Here is a 19368-nt window from a genome sequence, read left to right on the forward strand (position 1 = left end):
ATGAAAGGTGCAATAAATGCCCTTGTGATTGTTTGCACTACTGTGTTGTTGTTCCTTTGTCCCAAGAGCACGGGTGAGAACGCCACGAAGCAAGCGCTGACTGCAACCTTAGGCCCAAGAGCGAGGATGCTTTTCACAAGTCAGATATGGAGACATTGCTGTCTGTGTGGGCTGAGGCTCTTTCTTGTAGTCGGCGCGTTGCAGCAGAGATGAAGCAACAAGGCCTGCAACTGCATTTGTTTCACCACATGTTCAATGGGTGAATTGAACTCCCACCGACTTTTCTTTTTGGTTCGTTTCTGAGGCTCTTTTTTTTTTCTTCTGCTGTATCTGGACATACAGGGACTCGGGGTACAGGCATCCTTGTCTCAGCCACTCAGACTGCAGGATTTTGCAGATCGTCAACCTACGACTAGTGCATGAACTGAAGCCACTGAACATGACATGTACTTCTAGAGGAAGATGCTTGGCACAAATGCAGAATGAAAGCACACGAGCGCGACATGGCGGTAGCTATGGGGGGTTACCAGAAAGGATGAGTGCATGAGCACCGAGTTATAGGGGCCCGAAGAACTAGAAATAAACTGCAGTAAGGTATGCAACCGGGCTAGCTGGTGTTGATCCGCAATGTTTGACTCACACTCGTCCTTTTTGGTAACCCTCATAGCCATCACCATGCATCACACTCACGTACTTTCATTCTGCATTCATGCCAAGCAGCTTCCTCTAGAAGTACACGTTTGGTGGCTTCAGTCCATCCACTAGTCATGAGCTGAGGGTCTGCAAAATCCTGTGTTCCCAGATGCTGAGACAAGGACGGCTGTACCGCAAGTCCCTGTACGTCCAGATAGGAGGGAAAAAAACGAGTCTCGGAACCGAGCAGAAAATGTGGCGGGTGTTCAATGCACTCATCGACCATATGGTGGAACAAATGTGGCTACAGGCCTTGTCACTTCACCTCCAACGCAACACGCCGACTTCAAGAAAGAGCCTCAGCAGGCTTGTCCATGCCGACAACAATGTCTTCCTACCTGACTTGGTGAAAAGCACCCTTGCTCCTGGGCCCAAGTTTGCAGTCCGCACTTGCCTTGGTTTGTCGCCTCTTTTGCCGTCCTTTGTCTACATTCGCGATGTCAAATATCAAGGTTGCCTCTGACTGCAAGAACAAACAATTCCCATTATTCCCATTCTGGTTGCCCAAATGAGATATGGTTACACAATTTGCTCACCTCCAACACACTTGCTGTTTTCGTTTGAAGCAACAGCGGACTGCTGTCGAAGCTGCTGAATCAACTTCAGGGACAAAGATCGACCTGTACCTTCATACCTGCAAAGAAAGACATCATGAAAGAAGTCATGATGCGAGATAAGGCATGTCACTTGCTAAAAGGAAATAAGTAGTGCCTCTCCCCACAGTCATGATATACAGTTAAACCTCAATATAACGAAGTCGGCAAAATGGACAATTTGATTTGTTACATCGAAATTTTTTAAAATTGAAATTCAACCTTTTCTGCAAATAAGTACAGTCACCTATCGATTCTTCTTACACAGAAAAGGGCCGCAGAATTTTACAAACTAACGGGCAATAAAAAAAAGCAAATTTTAATGAGAAAACAATTCAACTTGATAAATTTGTGAGTCGGCGATGATGATACAGCTTCATGCCACATACGTTGATGATATCTTGGTGGTACAAATTAAGCGAAGCCAGCCACACTTCCCGGAAGCATGCATTCTGCCCCCGCTGCTGATAGCGTCGCCTGCACTGCAAGACGCTATCAAGAAAAGTGCCGGCGGCGGGGAGCGAATGCTTTTCGTCTGCCTCTCGCTCCAACAGATCACCGATACTTGAGATTACGCAACCTCCAATACTAAATGAGCGGTAAGATAGCTTACATGGTGCCACTCAGTCTCAGCATGCCCACTCTTTGCACACACGACAGATTACCTCTAAAGCAGGGTGTGCGGCTCTGTATGTGCTCAGTCGCGCTCACAGAAATGCGCAGCCACGGCCGAGATGTGCGCCAGATATCAAGATGCACACCAACTTAGCCCCCGCCGACTCGCGCACTTTATCACGTTACCATGGGCTCACTCCCATCCGTTTCTTTCGCTTTGCTCGTGCAGGAAGGCGGCACTCATGAGGCCACCATCTTTCTTGTCCCACCCTCGCACATTTTCACGCGCACCTAAAGCACGCAGTGTGACAGGATCTTATCGCACTAGGACTTTATATGGCACATGATGTGGCTCCACTTCGGCAGTCGCTCTTGTCGTGCGCTGCGCACTGCTTGAGAGGTGCGTTTGCAAGCAGCCGCTTGTAATTCACTCATTTGACCATCTTCGTCCAAGGAAGTTTCCATTTATTGTCTATTGTAGTGAAATTTCATTATATTGAACTCGCATATAAACACACTTCGTTATAGTGAGGTTTTAAATACATGGTGTTCTATGGCCAAGATGCTATGAAAAGTTAGATACTGTATCATTATATCGAGAATTTTGTTATACTGAGATTCATTATGTCGAGGTTAATTGTACAGTGAAACCTTGATAATTATATTTTGCTTTATTTGAATATTTTGTTAATTTATAGAATTCGCGCAGTCCCATAATTTGAATGCAGGTTATACTGGATAAATCGAAAATTCAATGCACATCCATGCGAATAATTCGTAGTTTCCAGTTGTGGCTTCAAAGACTGGCATGCTAGGACACACTTTCGGCGAGGCTGTGTCAGAAATATAGCAGCAATGATGTGTTTCCAGCTACTGCAATTGCTTCTGGTGCTTGCAGTACATAAATAGATGACCTTCGAGATCAGTTCCGAGAGACCCATCTCTGGAATTGGGATTCGGACACCACTGATTGGATAAGCACAGGATTCCGCAATGTGAGTACTACTGATAGGTCGTACAGCTGTGCAAAGTGCCTGCATTGTTTTAGCTGTGCACATTAATTTTGTGTGTTTCCACCTGCTACAAAGAAGCGAGTCAGAGTACCATCCTCATCAATAAATGTGGCACCCGTGTTGTCACATTCTCCCCACCGCTGGTGTATTGTGTGTGTACAATTGCCAACCACATGACAAGTTTCAGCCATGTGCGCGTTTCTGCTAGTGTACAGAATGGCAATGGGAGTGATGGACTAGGCTGACAAGGCTTCTCCGACTACATGCTAATGTGGAGGATGAAGTCCCCAACAGTGGGCCAGTAGGCAATGGCAGGGACGATTACTGTATGAGCCCACTTGTGCACCTGCGTTAGTGGCAGTTATCAAGTCCCTGAATATCGTTTGCCGTTTTGTTGAGTGTAGCAGAGGCGATGCAGGATGCTGCACATGATTAGTGGGCCAAAGATCACAACTCTTAGTGCAGCAAACTACTGTAGCAAGCAATCCTGCATCAATTATTGCCTTGAGTAGTCTTGCTACATGGAAAATAAACATTACACGCTTATGTCGCATAGTTTTGCCCTACTTTTAAAGTTTGGGGTCATTTGAAAAGCCATTTAATTTGCAGATTTTTCATGGTCCAGCGGACTTCGAATTAACAAGCTTTTACTGTAGTGTCATATCGACAGCTCACACTTAGCTGCATGTGCCAAATTCTCGTTCCAAAAACAAATAATGAATCTCATAGCTACAGCCATTAGCCGACATAAGCTGCGTATGATAGACAACTATACTACATCTTTATTGAAAGGAGGGGTCAAGACACCAACCAAAAAAGGATTTCAAATTGTTTTCAACATTTTGGCTCCCTCATGGGCACCTTGTTCACAATGCCCTGACCCCTCTTAAATGTGTTTTGTCCCGAAAAAAATGGGCTTCAATCACATGCTCGACTTCGTAACTATACATGATGACGCAGGCAGTGTTAGGGCTGAAGTTTTTTGGCTATGCCTATTAAAGCAGAGCTAATAAAAAAATAAGTTTTATGTGTCAAAACCATGATACAATTATAGGGCAGGCCGTAATGGGGAACTCCAAGTTAATTTTGACCCCTCGAATGAATGTGCATCCAATGAAGAGTACACAGGAATTTTTGCATTTTGCCCATACCAAAATGCGGCCATCACGGCCAGGTTAAGGAGGGGAGTGAGGTTTAAAGCCTTCTTTAGAGCTCCTTTATCAAATTTAATAAAACAGCACAATATAGTTCAGTTTTTTGTATTGATTTCAAACATTCCATCATATTTAAAAGGAATAATTAGTTCAAATGTTAATTAGAAATAAATTACAATTGTTTACAGGAACAATGGAGCCAATGACTACTAACCAAAATAGTGCCTTAGGCACAGAGCTCGATTATAGAAGCATAAGGTTCACAATGAAAGGAACATTATTTTGGTATAACAAGTACAGTGGAGTCGCATTGACACGATCTTCACGAGAGCTGGAAAATAAAACTTATCACCGAAAAATCTTCATAACCAAAGCAAGCTCCAAAAAATATGAAAATAGGCATTATCGGTGACAAACTCAAAAGCAAAGGCTCGTGTAGAGTCTAGCAAACTGCTCCGCATAACACGTTATGCAGAGCAGCATCACTCGAGGCCACACGAAAAGCAGCCATCACACACATCAGTATGTGCTGAACTTTCTTCTTTTTAATGCACCGTAAGAAAGTTCTTCTGGAAGTTAAAAAAAGAACTTGCCGTTCCCTCACTCAAATGAGCAGCAGCACAGCGCCAGTTGGTATGGCTACACTGCCACAGTATCGCATAAATGCCAACGGTACGCAGTGTGCGTTTTCCCTCCAAAGTGCCTGGGGCTTAACATGTAGTTTGTGGGTTGTTGCAGTGGTATTTAGGCTAGTGCAATGTTACTTAAGCTAGTGCAATAGGATCAGAAGTTATGAGCTTTAGAAATACCAGTAAAAGCCCCCTTCTGCAGTGCTATTATCCAATTTCAGGTGAAAGCGCGATTGAAATAACCGTATGAAAATGCATTCCTCCTAGGGACATTGGCTGGGAGAAGAAAAAGAAGCATACTATTATCCAGAAAAATGTATTGTGCAGAACTATATCAATGAGATTCCACTGTACCAACAATCATCAAGCACTTCAAAGTGGTGTGTTCGAAATGTAGCCAGCAAGAAAAAATAAGTTAGAACCAATATTTGAAAATCTGCTCCTACCCTTGTGTGAATTATGCATTTACCTAAATGCTGTAATAAAGATTATGGTTCTAGGTGCCCTGATAGCCAAGACATCGCTCCTAAAAGACTGCACGGTGTTTTGTAAAAATGCAAAAAAAGAAAGAAACAAAGCTAACTTTTAATTAAATACTGCAACAAAAAATATTGAAATATCTACACTGCTAGACGGTTAGTAGCCACCATGGATACAATCAGACTACCTACAGATACCCGAATACCATTTTAAAAATGCTTTTCTCATTTTAAAAACTTTTTGGTCCCTAAGACATTTGTAAGACTGACAACTGCCACTGCAGATACCAGACCAAATAACTTAGTGGCAGACGAGACATTGCTCCACCATTTCTTAGCCATACTAGCCACCTAGTGCTTCCAATGCCCTTAGCACTATTGTTCACAAAATGCAGATAGGCTGTACAGAGAGGTCAAACATCTGAATTAAGATTAATATGCTTACACAAAAATACATCAAAGAACACTGCCTACCCATTGATGGTAGATGAGAGGAAGACCAGGTAAGGACCGAGGAGCTTCTGCACCAAGGGAAGGGGAATGGCCGCTGCTTCGTCAATCACCAGAAGTTCAGCTTGCCCAAGCAGGTGCGCATCTGATGGATGCACATACTGAATCACTTGTCGATGGTCTTCATGAGACACTGTCACACGCACAACTGCTTTGTTCAGCTCCGGATTGGTCGATTGCACCACTTCATAGTCCTGATGCTCCTGCCACATGGACACATGAAATGAACACATAGTGTGTACACATACGAAATACCAGGTACTGTAATCTACCAAGTGTGGTGAGCGGCGACTACCCTTTTCCCTAAAGAAGAAAAGGTCATGACAGCTTGGGTGATCACAACATTGGCTATGGAGCAACATAACTAAACGGAGCTACATGCAAACTAGATGTGGAAACTTGCACTGCTTATGCATTAGTGTAAGGTTAACAATGACCTCCATATTGTCATGTTGTAGAGACACTGATGAACAAGACAGTAAAACAACTGCGAGTCATGAAATGAACTCTTTATTGGGCGAACTTGTGCCCAGAAAAACGAGTAACACTCAAGCACAACGGCAGCAGCTAACAGAGCCATCAGTCGTTGAAATCTTATCCGCAGGTCAGGCGCATTGCCTATTCACACCCGACTCATTGCACATTTCAGTGCAATTGCTGGTGCTTGCATGCATTCTAGAACATAAAACAGTCTTTGCATCTCATACGTAATTTAATTACAGACAACTTTGTTTCCCTATTGAATCAGAAACATTTGAGAAAGTTCCTATAAATGAAGTCTGTCAGTCTGTCTTGCCTTGAGCAAAAACTTTATCACAGGGGTTAGCCAGTGAAAAGTGGTCACCAGAAAAACAAACAATGTACTCGAGGAGAAATATTACTCGGAAGAAAAAACAAAGAGGAAGCAGTTGAAGCAACTAGGATGCTCAAGCAATCATACTGCACCCATATGGTTGGAGAGAAGTGAATCTTTAAAAAATATTACATTTTTAGTTCTCAGATCAAACACATACTAAGTAAGACAAGCTATTTAATTTCTATTTGATATCTTGAATATTTGGCCATCCCTAGTTAAACATGCTATTAAAATTTGTGGGAAGTTCAAATGAGTTCTGAATCTCGTAATAACAATAAAGTATACAGTTAAGCCTTGATATAACGATCTTCAATATAACAAAAATCTCAATCTAAGAAAGTATCGTACTTTTCATACCCTCTTGCCCCACAATACATCATGTATTTAGAACCTCAATATAATGAAATGTGTTTATATGCAATTTCAATATAACGAAATTTCACTGCCGCCACAAAGGGATGCTGAGACAATGGAAACTTCCGCGGACATATATGGTCAAATAATTACATTACAAGCAGCTGCTTGCAAATGCACCTCTCAAATTGCTCGCCGCACGACAAGAGTGATCATTGAAGTGAAGCCATATCATGTTCCGTATAAATTCCAAGTGCAATAAGATCCTATTGTGCCCCGCGCACTATGTGCTTTAGGTGCGAGTCACAGCATGGTTAGGTGAGACAGGAAAGACGCTGCCTTCATGAGTGAGGGCTTCCCGTGCGAGTAAAGGGAAAGAGGGAGGGGAGCAAGTTTGCAGTAACGCAATCAAGTGCACACGAGGGGGCGGTAGGGGGGGTACAGAGTGAGGGTAAATTGGTGCGCGCAGGGCTGTAAGTGCAGCTAAGCGCATACGCAGCCATACACCCTGCTGTAGAGGTAATCTGCCATTTGTGTAAACTGCCCACATGAAGATACTGTCGACAGACGTAGCATGAAACCATATCATTCATTGCAGACTCCCAAGTTTATCAAAATTAATTGCCTTCCCATTCAAATTTGCTTTTTTTTTTTTATTATAGCCCAATAATTCAGAAAATTTTGCGGCAACTTTCTGCATAAGAAAAATCATCCAGCAACTATTTATTTGCATAAAAGGTCGAATTTCAGTACGACGAAATTTCAATACAACAAAGCAAATTGCTGATTTTACCGATTTCGTTACACTGAGGTTTAACTGTATAACAAAATACTAATGGATACAAAGAAGTTAGGGAAATTCCTTTTGAAATCCTCATAAAAATTCATAGTGCAGCACATGCAATAATAATTATGGCTCCCCCTTCGACTTCGTTAGAACGCTCATTTACTGAATATATATAGAATGTTTCTAAAAAGGCTTTCAATAACATTTAAAAATAGCTATCCTGAAATAAAAGAATGATTTGTTTTATTTATACACATACATAAAACATCACGAGCAGTGTGGCACACTATGATAACTCGGCAGTATCAAACCGGACAAACATCAAAAAGATTCCACAAAGTGACAGGCATACCTCATATTTAAGAGCATCAAAGCCCTTGAGGATGAATTCAAACAGAGTCTTCAAGTTCTCCGGGCTAGGTGCAGTGACAAAAATGTTGGAGTAGCCAAATGCCACAGCAGCAGCAACAGCCAGGCCCAGTGCAGCCGATTTGCCACGGCCTCGAGCTGCCGTCACAGCCACAGTGGTCCGGAAAGTTTTCTCTGTAATGGCATCAACAAACTTGAGCACTGCCTGAGCCTGGTCACATGTGCTGCAGCAGTTTATTAGCACTCCAAGTGGCTGCGTGTCCTGCAGAGATTCTTTCAACTCCGAAAGCTCTTGTGCCTCTTGGTCCTGAGAACAGAAATTTACCATTGAATCAGTCACCCAGTCATCTCACACTGAGATAAAAAAAAGAAGATCTGAGAAGGTTTCGAGAAGTTGCTTATAGCAAAAATGTGAGGGACACCAAAAGCAGTTCTCTTTCCTACATTTCTCTCTATTCAGCTTCCTTGGGAAAGGAAAAGGGATGCACAAAACGAGGAGAGACTTCAATAAGCTTCTAGATGAAAAGCCACCACAAAGTCTGTGGGGATGCGCGACTCTCGCACGTCCCCTGATATGTTTTTCCCGCGTGGCGCGTCTCCTGTAATCCGGCTTCGCCGCGTGGTCTGCGTGATGCCCACGGCGGTCGATGTGGTTGGGGCGCAGTGCGAGAGATGGCGCGAGTGTTGCGTTGCTAACGCCGCCTCACGGCAGGGTTACTTGGGGGCGCAGGGGAGGACGGGCTGTCGCTTCCTCGGCGGGTCGGCAAACGGCGCGGACATTCCACGCGCGCGGCGACCGATGCTTCTGCGAGACCGCCTCGCGTGGCCGCCTTCGAACGCGCCACGATTCGCGTGACCATACACGCGAAGGACCAGGCGTTGGGATCCAGCATGGGGCGAACATATTCGCTCGCTTCCGGTCGCGGTGAGTCAGACTTCTAGATTTGTCGCGCGCCCATCGGCATGTTTTGTGGATAGTAACTCGGCTAGCAGGCACTGAGCTATGAAAGGTGCAATAAATGCCCTTGTGATTGTTTGCACTACTCTGCTGTCGTTCCTTTGTCCCAAGAGCACGGGTGTGATGAGAAACCCCACATCTGGCTGCCCAACGTAGGACTCTTGGGGCATCGGACGATAGTTTTAACAGTTTGCTTCATTCGAGACCTTTGTTTGAACCGAAGCGTAGGCCTAGCGTGGATTTTGATCGCTAGCGTCGGCGGCGTGCTTTCTTGAGCGAGGTGATGGTGGCTGTAGTGTGTTTGAACATATCAACATGCTAAGCTTTTTTGCAAGTGTTTTTTTTAATGACATTCGTCAGTACGAGAGCCACGTGGTCTGCATCCTGGGAGAGCGAGGCTGAGCGCCCGCGAAGCAGTGGCAAGCCTGAAGCGAGTGAGTACGGAAGCCTCGTGGGTGATCCGAATTTCTTATGTAAATAGCTTCTTCTATCTCTTTGACTCGGATGAAGTCGCGGCTCTGGGAGCCGGGTGGCCCACTACGGGCTGACTGGTATTGCGGCCTGGCACCGGGCGCTCCGACACCGTCTGGGACGGTGGGCGCCGTCAACTCGGATGCTGTGTGCACCGAGCGGAGTAGGACCACCTCACAGAGCTGACGTCTCCTCGCGGCTGCCTGTTTTGCGCCCATTTTGGGTGTTGTTTTTGGATGCCGGTTGTTGTCAGGGTAGCGACGCTTTAGGCCTAAGGCTTTACGAAGCTGCCTGTCGCACGTGAAGGGACACAACCTGGTGGACCGTGGCGTTGAGGTGTTGCAAGTTGCTTCCCTCATTCTAGTTAGCCTCGCACGAATTGAAATTACTCGTTAGACTCAAGAAAGCGAGCTTCGTTCACGTGAATTTAGCATCTGAGTAGCTGCCCGATCCTCTGCTGGCCGAGTTGAACATCGTGCCACGTGGGCGATGCGCATGCATAATTCCTCTCCCTTGCACTACTTTAGTGTTTGCCGAGTGTGTTGAATGTACACAGCGTGATTGGAGTCACCCCTGGCTTGCTGTCACCTGCACATCGTCTGCGCTGCTGCCCCGGACTACGATCGAGTCGCCCCGGGCGATGGTGATGCTGTGGCTAGTTCGGCGCAGCGTCTTCGGCGGCCTCCTGCATCCAGCTCACAACCCTCGGCGGCGGACCAAAGAGCCGGCGGTCACCGACAGCTACGGCGGCTCTTCCCAGCAGGGCGCGTCGGCGCGAGCGACGCTTGTTCGTACCGACTACTGCGTCGTCGTCTCCGGAGTCCTGGCCTGGCATCGTGCCGTCGAGTCTGCAAAGGTGCCGCTGTGACCGGCGGACGCCAGCGGTGCACCCAAGGACAATGTCGGCTCGCATGCTATGGACAGCGTGGACATTTCCTCGGCGCGGCCACTGTTTAATGTTCTACCTTGTTCGCGAAGCACCGTTTGATGTTTGACCGTGTCACATGTCTTGCCGGAATATGTAGTGATTTAAGGTTGGGGGGATGTGGGGATGCGCGACTCTCGCGCGTCCCCTGATATGTTTTTCCCGCATGGCGCATCTCCTGTAATCCGGCTTCACCGCGCGGCCTGCGTGATGCCCACGGCGGTCGATGTGGTTGGGGCGCAGTGCGAGAGATGGCGCGAGTGTTGCGTTGCTAACGCCGCCTCACGGCAGGGTTACTTGGGGGCGCAGGGGAGGACGGGCTGTCGCTTCCCCGGCGGGTCGGCGAACGGCGCGGACATTCCGCGCGCACGGCGACCGATGCTTCTGCGAGACCGCCTCGCGTGGCCGCCTTCGAACGCGCCACGATTCGCGTGACCATACACGCGAAGGACCAGGCGTTGGGATCCAGCATGGGGCGAACATATCTGCTCGCTTCCGGTCGCGGTGAGTCAGACTTCTAGATTTGTCGCGCGCCCATTGGCATGTTTTGTGGATAGCAACTCGGCTAGCAGGCACTGAGCTATGAAAGGTGCAATAAATGCCCTTGTGATTGTTTGCACTACTGTGTTGTCGTTCCTTTGTCCCAAGAGTACGGGTGAGAGACCCCACAAGTCTCACTGGGCAATATTGAGCCACAGGCCAGCTGAAGTGCCTGCGAAAGTCTGTCTGGTGTTTGCTTTAGTGCCAAGGAACTGAATGCAAGCCTACTACTGCAGCAGCAAGACTAAGTGCAGCATACAGTCACACCCGGATATATCGACCCTGCAGATTTCGAATCATTGGCTATATCGAATACACAGATTACCCCCTTGAATATACTATGTAAACGTATAGGACAATTGCGTAGTATATGGAATTCCATTTTCGCCGGACATTCGATATATCGAACGCCGCACCGCGCCCCTGGAAGGTGCGCTTTTTCCAAAGACATTCGTGTCCAGTCCTCGGGGGAGAACATTTCCACAGAGTCAGTCAGCAGGCTCCTCCTCTGCGCATGCGTGGCCGTCGCCTAGCAACGGAGACGCCGAGCCTTGGCCCCGTTTTTGCGCCCCACCGGCGCGAGTTCTCTCGCTCCTCCTGTACCACCGATGTGTGCATTGGGCAAGGTCATTGGAGCTCAGCGAAGAGTGCGCGGCATGGAGACGTGCAGCGACGTTTCCAAGCCACACTTCCTGGAGAAAGGAAGAGAGAGAAAACCGGTTGTGTGAGGGGTCTGGCACGGTCGCTCGTGGACCAGGGGAGACAAGAGAGACAGAGAGGGCTCAAAAAACGAAGCATAGCGAAGTGGCGATTGCGCCCGCAGCGCCTTCGACAACATATTCTGCCATCTTTATCCCCGCTCTCTTTTTTTCTTTTCCCTTTGTCGTTCCTTCACAGCCCCGTTGACTGCTGCTTGGCTAGGCTTCGCTCGGACCGCTCCATCTGCACCTCGTGCGTTTTTCTTCTGTGTGCCCGTGTTTCAACGTGCCGTGTGTCGCGTGTATGACTGCGATCATCTGGTGAGCTATGGTATCCGCAGACATAAAAAAGAGGAAGAATCTGGACTTGGCAAGAAAGCTTAAGGTAATCTGGCGCGTCGAGAACGGAGGAAAGAAGTCCTCCGTGGCAGATGCATTCGGCATTACGCGGAGTACTTTAAGTGCGTTGTTAAAAAACAAACAGGACAGCAAGCTTAAAGCAGGTGAGGAAAGTCGCTCTGGAGCGTGTCATGTGCGCCCTGCTGCTTTCGACAAAGTGGAGAAGGTACTCTATACGTGGTTGCTTGAAATCCGAGTGAAAAATATTCCCGTGGATGGCCCAATGTTAATCGAAAAGGCCAAATGGTTTGCTACGGCTCTTGGCCAAGAGAACTTTTGTGGTGGCACTGGGTGACTGCAACAGTTTAAAAACCGCCACGGCATTGTAGGAAAGGCCATTTCAGGCGAAACTGGGGCTGTCAGCAGCCAATAGATGCAGCAGTGGCTTTCTGAGAAGTGGCCTAAGATCACTGCGAAGTTTTCGCCTGCAGAAATCTTCAATGCAGACGAAACTGGTCTCTCGGCAAATGTTGCCGAATAAGACACTCGCTCTTCGTGGGACCTCATGTCACGGCAGTAAAATGAGCAAAGTGCGTGTGTTGTTGCTGCTTGTGGCCAACATGGACAGCTTGTGCAAGCTACGGCCATTTGCATACCTGCCAACCTGGAGAGATAAAAAAAATCGGGAGACGTTTTATTTACTCAGCTTCGAGAGCATCTAAAGCATCTTCAACAGATTCATTGGAATCTTGGGGCAGCAGCTGAGCGAAACTCCGAATAAAGAAACGAAGACTTGAGAGTGATGCCTGTGAAATAAATTTTTGGTTGGCCACCTCCGCATTATTCAGAGTTGCCTCGTCGCCTCGTCGCATTTCGGAAACATTTTCCATAGAAGAAGCCCAACGTCGTCGCTGACACTAAAGGGTAGGTTGCGTTCGACGAGGAATCCCGTAAACAGGCACTCCACACATATGACACTGTCGTCGTAGTTATTCCGGAGAAAGTTCACTATGCTGTCTTGCTGATGAGCGGTGCGAACATAGATTTGAAGCTTCGCCGTGGAAATGTACAGTTTCAAGTCACCTTTGCCACCGTGAGACATGCTAACGTCGCATCCACACGTTGTACAAAATGTTCTTTTCTTGATGTCAAAAAGCACGGACATTCAGAAGTATAAGATCGCAAGAACTTCTGCAAATACCTTTTCTTGGGCTTTGATAGCGCCATGGCATCAAGCACACGAGGATTCTAACTTTACACGGTGCACCGCACACACATGGCCTATAAGAGGCATGTCTTTATCTACACTCTAAAAAAGTTTACACCCTTTGGGGTGTATATCTGCCACACCCCCCCCCCCCGCACACACACACACACAAGCACACACAACTACACACACTAGGCACCAAAGTCGGCTGCTTAGTAGATGATGCCGATGGTGCTAGTGCAGCCGTTGTTGGTGATGCTGACGATTGCGACGTGGCTGTAAATTCCGCAGTGCCGGTTTCGCAAAAACCATTATTGCATGAACAGAGACCACTTTTCGGGAGATATAAGACAATGATTGTACAATCGGAAAGTTAAGTAAAAAATCGGGAGTCTCCCGGGCGAATCAGGAGGGTTGGCAGGTATGCATTCGTGATCGGGAAGAGCAAGTCACCGCGCTGCTTCAAGAACTGCAAACAGCTTCCCGTCCGCTACGGCTGTAATAGGAAGGCCTGGATGACACGTCAACATTTTGTTTAATGGCTGCAGGCTTGGGACGTCGAGTTGCGCAAGTCGGGCCGCCGAGTTTGCCTTCTGGTAGACAACTATTCGGCCCATCAAACGACTTGCAAGCTGCAGCACATTGAACTGAAGTTTCTCCCGCCAAACACCACAGCGAGACTGCAGCCCCTCGACCAGGGTATCATAAAGGCATTCAAGGTAGGCTACACGAAGCGACTTATTCAACGGCTCCTCGTAAACTTCCGCATGGGTCTCAAGATTGACCTGCTCGGCGCGATCCAGATGATTACGGGCACTTGGGGCGATGTGAAGCAGGCCACAGTAGCCAACCGTTTCGGCAAGGCAGGCCTTGAAGTGGCCGGAGATGAATGTCCGGAAGCTTTAGATGACGATGAGTGCTTGGAGGATGCATTTCGTGACCTGTCCAATTTTTCCGGGGCCCTCCCGTCCGAAGTGACCGCTGAGGACTTCATTAACGCTGACAGCAAAGTTCAAGCGGTAGCCAACCTCGCTGATGAGGACATTGTGGCCGGAATAGCTGGCGTTCAAGACGGCAATTCCAGCAACGACGAGGGCAACTGTGTTTTCGAAGAAACATGTCCGTGCACAGCCACTGAACTGGCGTCAGCGTTCAGCCTGATTTGGCGCTGTTGCGGCAAAATGGAAGGCACTGGGCTCTCGCACCTGGACAGTCTCGAGAAGATCGAGACTAGTGTTTTCAACTTCATTTCCCAGAGGAAAAAGCAGCCCAAACGTAGTTTTATTTTTTTCTATGAAATAAAGCGCTTTCATATTGCATGCGTGATTCGTGGTTGCGTGATTCGCGGCTGTTCCAATCGGTAAGCCACAATATGTTATGATCGCAAGTGCTGTTTTATTTAGCCTATATCTGTATATCAAATTTTCGCTATATCGAAATATTTTCCTATCCCCTTCGAATTCAATATATCTGGGTTCGACTGTATATGATAAATCAACGCTTCTTTAAGAAAGCACACATCATCAACTTGCACAGAAAATGACCCTACTTTGCAGCAATTGATGAACTCGATAAACAGTAATACTCATTGCAAGCATCACCTACAGCGCGTACATAGACAGAGGGACAGAAAGAATAACGAAGGAAAGGCACTTGTCTCGTTTGTGAGTAGGCATTAATAACAAAATAAATAATGATGCAAACGCACACTTGATAAAGTCCTATGGTTCTCCACTTTGGCTTACAGTTTCTGCTAACCAAGTGTGGTAGTAGTGTCTACTGCTAAGAGAAGTGCCCATAGAGCATTTTATTGTATGAGAGGCCCCACAACTTGTTCAGCAGCTTCAGGGGAAAAAAAAAAAAGCTGAAAATTAAGGTTTCAAAAGACTCGGTAATTATTAAACGGTCCCTACAGCAACAAGATCATAGCAAATTTTCCAATATAAATATTACGTAAGCTAAAGCAAATTGATGCAATCATAAAATATATAAAAATTGCACATTACATGAACACTGTGGTTACAGCTGCAGACATAAATAACTATAAAACACCACTTGTTACCAGTAAAGAGTACCCAGGCTTACCTCAGCAGCTCGAGATACAGGGCTGATGTTTGCTGCAAACGATGAAATTGGCAAAATGTTCAGCTGATCGTCTACCACAAGGCAGGACTCGCAAGAACTCAACGATAGAATGAAACGTTCGTTGAAGCGTCCCACAACGTCTTTGTGAGCTTCCGTACGGTATCGTGCATGAACGTCCTGCAGAAAGATAGTGCAAAGAGCAAGTAACTTTTTTTATTTTGTCTGTCTTTGTAGCTAAGTGTGCAGGCCTCAATTTTCTAAAAGAACTCTTTGAAAAGAGAAGTTCACTGAGCTTAGTTGAAATGACAAGTCATTATCATTTACCAGTATTCCTCTTAGATATGCTAGCTCCTTTGTACACTTTTCACAGTACGAGAGAGGCTGCAAAGAGAAGAACTTACCATAGTAAGTGTGTAAAGCTGCCGTAATGATGTGATTGACTGTAGCAGCAGGACAACAAGGCCACCTCCTTCAATGGTCTCTATAGTTCTGGCCAATATGTTGGGGGTCATGGCCTCAAAGTCTTGAAGAACCAACATTCCATAAGTGTTTCCAAGTATCTTATGTGTCTCACTATATAAAGAGAAAGCACATAAGCCTGATCACGCATAGGACACCTTATTGTCTGGGCAATATGTTAGAGGCTTACGTTATACTGACCACACACATATTGTACATAAAGAAGTGTTAACAGTCAAACATGAATTGTCATTTGTCCTGCATTTGGATATAACACAAAGCGCTATCTGCCAAGAACTAGACCAGTGGCACGATGATAATGACACGCTCAAAGACATCCAATTACCCACATATATACAAAGACAAGAATCGTGATAACTATTATGTGGGTCTCGAAGCTACAGTTTTCAGTGCATTTTCACTTATTCAACAGAGCCAGCAGGCTGGTTGGCCCAGCTGCATTCAGTATTGTAACAAGAATGAAAATCTATCTAGTATATAAACCATATTTACACACAGAAAGCAAAAGGAATTTACAGGAGACAAACAGAACTACAGTAGTACACAGCCAGCTCAATGCTTGCACAGATGCACACTGATCCATCATTGTGAGCATGAACAGTTTGATATTAGTATTTTAATTAGTGCTAAAGTGAACTGATCCACAGCACTATATGAAGTGCAATAGCATTTACTGCATTTGTCAATGAGCAAGAAACTAACACAGCCTGTAGGATTATTGTAAGGCTTACTAAGATTTCTCTGAAGAAGCATTTATTAATTATGGAGTTTTACGTGCCAAAACCACTTTCTGATTATGAGGCATGCCATAGTGGGGTATGGTACAGTATGAAAACACTTCATTCAGGTCCTTCAGGTTGCACCAGATTCCTAGCCCGAGGCAGGCCGCTCCCATGTCGGGACCAAAAGGCCTAGCATCTCGGCCGCATCACGGGCCCAATGGACTGCCCATGTCTATTCTTCTAGTTCGGGGCTACGGAGAGACACGTCCCAATGCTCTTTGGTGTTGTCCTTGTCGCTGCGTAACGTGGAGCACCGCCAGAGCACATGTTCTAAGTCTGCTATGCTACCGCATTGAGGGCAAGCATATGAAGCCAAGGCATCGCGAAATATTCTGCTCATTAACGAGGGATTGGATAGGTTTCCGTCTGCAAGAGCCTCAGGATGAGAGCTTGGGGTCTGTTCAGCTTTATGTGTGAAGGCGTATATGATCTGCACGCCAAGCAAAAGTGTTCCGCAAGTTCGTTGTATGAGAGAAGATGGTCTCTGCAGTACATAACCTCCAAGCCTGGCTGCCCTAGCACTACGCAATCTCTAAGCCCTCGCGCAGCGTCGTGAGCCAACTTGTTGAGATTAGTTGGGGCTCCATCAATTTCTGCCACGTGTGCGAGAAACCAAATGATTGTGAGCGGGTTAACATCCTTGCCACGGAGGATCAGTGAAACAGTGAGCCCTTAGCAAAGGCTCTCACTGCCGCCCTCACGTCACTGTATTCTGGTTCTCTTGCCATCCAGCAGTGCCAGGGCGACGGTTACTTGTTCGGCCGTCTCTGGATCCGTTGTATATAGAGACACGGAATTCGTGACGTTTCCTCTACTATCCAGGCAGACCGCGGTGAATGCTTGCCTGCCGAGTTTGAACACCGCATTGACGAAACTGTGTTCTACTCGTTCCCTGGCTTTCTCGAGCAGGGCTTTGGCTCACCTGCCCACACTGTGTACTGGGTGTATGTTCCTCGAAACGAGCATGACCATGATGCAATCCCTCAGCTTTCTCTGTATCTCACAGTACTTACCTTCAACTGTGGCGGGTGAGATGCCTACCCTCTTCAAGATTTGTCTTCCGGACTGAGTGGTGGAGAGTCTGATGTATTGAGCTCTCTCTCGTGCCTCGGCAATCTCTTCAAAGTGCTGTGCATGCCCAACAGCATGAGCCTCATGGTCTTCATATATAAGGGTAATCGCAGGGCTCTCTTATTCACCTTTAACATGCACCAAAATCTAAGTACACGGGTGTCTTCGCATTTTGCCACTACCGAAGTGCGGCCACCGTGGCCAGGATTCGATCCCGCGACCTCGTGCTTAGCAGCCCAACATCATAGCCACTAAGCAACAATGGCCGGTTGAAAAAGCCTTCAAGACTGCTATAATATGAAAACCTGCAAGAATACTGCAGCATCTGCAATATCTTGTCTAGGAACTTGCAAGGTCTCGATGGACCTTAGAGATAGCATTCTGGCTGCGCACAGTCTTTCTAGGGGATGCACTAATACTTACTGCATCAGAACTAATTAAAGTAGAATGCAAAAAACAGTGACTTACTGGTAATAGCAGTAGCGGATATTTGTTGCTGCAATGAACAACTCAAATGGGTCTTCCTCATTGACATCCAATTTTCCACTCTTGATTTTCTTCTGAAGTTGCCTCATTCGCTTTTTTCTATGCCTAAAGATAGAGTGAAATTGTGTTATATAACGCTCATCAATACAAGTTCAGTATATCCATAGCACACTTTAACACCAACGAACACACAATTTATAATATTGCAATTTAGGAACATCAAGCAAGCTGGTAGTAAGATGTAAATAGTTGCAATGCTTTATTCTTACATTATCTGCCAGAGGTAATAATACAAAGATACATACTAGTTAAAGATCAAGTTATGTAATCTGGCAGGCGACTTGAATGGTCTGTGGAAATAGAACGACTGCACAAGAGGTTTAGCTAACTGTCACGCATGAAACTGTTGAAGTTTAATCACTTGACATTATATCACCTAGAAATATCCGCCAGAGCTCTGCAAGTGCTATGACACAGCGATTACAAAGGAGATGTTACTTACGAGCTAAATCCCAGCTCCTTCTTGTAGCACCACAGCACAGAGGGCCGAGCTTTGACCGTAGTCTTGGAAAGCATGTGGTGGAGTATGACAACCTTTGCGCGAAAAACATAGGGCAAATTATTAGCACACGCATCGCACAACGCAAGCACCGCGAAGGATTCATTTCTCTTCCGTTATTCCGTTTCACCAGCTGCAGCGTCGTGAGCCGACTCGTTGAGATTAGTCGGGGCTCCATCAATTTCTCCCATGTGTGCGATAAAGTAACGCATCCAATCGAACTTCGTAGGCATCGAAATATCAAAGCGCACATTTCTTTTGCACATGTCGGGACAAATGCGAATAAAAGTGGTGAGAGCGCACACATAGCCGCGCAGAAAGAGTTGCACAATTCTAGCGAATGCATTTACCTGGTCGCGGCCCTTTTCGCCGACGATGACAAACATTGTTCGGTGGCCAGTGTGAACGCCATTTTCAATGAGCACACGTATCCGATTATCTATTTTCTTGCGTGTCATTGCCGGTATTTATCGCATGCGGCCGTACGACAGACACTACACGTGCACGTTACAGGTGATATGCACGCTGGACAGCGTGCTAGACAGACAGGGCCATGATTTACAAGTGACGCAATACCTGTTTTCACTCCACTTGAGCCATCTCCTAATAAATATAGAACACCTTATAAATGTTTAAATATATAATTTTGAAACAATCTTTGTAAAATAATGAGATGGTAATAATACACAATCAATAAATTGTTTAAGCTGCAATT

The 19368-nt window shown here is 46.3% G+C and overlaps 1 protein-coding gene across 1 annotated transcript in view; it reads right to left on the bottom strand.

Moving 5' to 3' along the window:
* Window positions 1-19213, bottom strand: part of l(1)G0020 (RNA cytidine acetyltransferase l(1)G0020) — a 42588-nt gene extending 23375 nt beyond the window's left edge. The window contains exons 1-8 of the mRNA XM_075688577.1: window positions 19004-19213; window positions 18597-18688; window positions 18077-18199; window positions 15677-15848; window positions 15276-15452; window positions 8036-8359; window positions 5651-5889; window positions 1230-1327 (exon numbers count right to left, since the gene is read on the bottom strand). Coding sequence (XP_075544692.1) covers window positions 1230-1327; window positions 5651-5889; window positions 8036-8359; window positions 15276-15452; window positions 15677-15848; window positions 18077-18199; window positions 18597-18688; window positions 19004-19111 — 1333 coding nt within the window. The 5' untranslated portion in view covers window positions 19112-19213. The remainder of the gene's footprint in view (window positions 1-1229; window positions 1328-5650; window positions 5890-8035; window positions 8360-15275; window positions 15453-15676; window positions 15849-18076; window positions 18200-18596; window positions 18689-19003) is intronic.
* Window positions 19214-19368: the final 155 nt, after the last annotated feature.

This window comes from Dermacentor variabilis, chromosome 4 (genome assembly GCF_050947875.1).
Source record: "Dermacentor variabilis isolate Ectoservices chromosome 4, ASM5094787v1, whole genome shotgun sequence".
In the NCBI taxonomy this organism is placed as follows: domain Eukaryota; kingdom Metazoa; phylum Arthropoda; class Arachnida; order Ixodida; family Ixodidae; genus Dermacentor; species Dermacentor variabilis.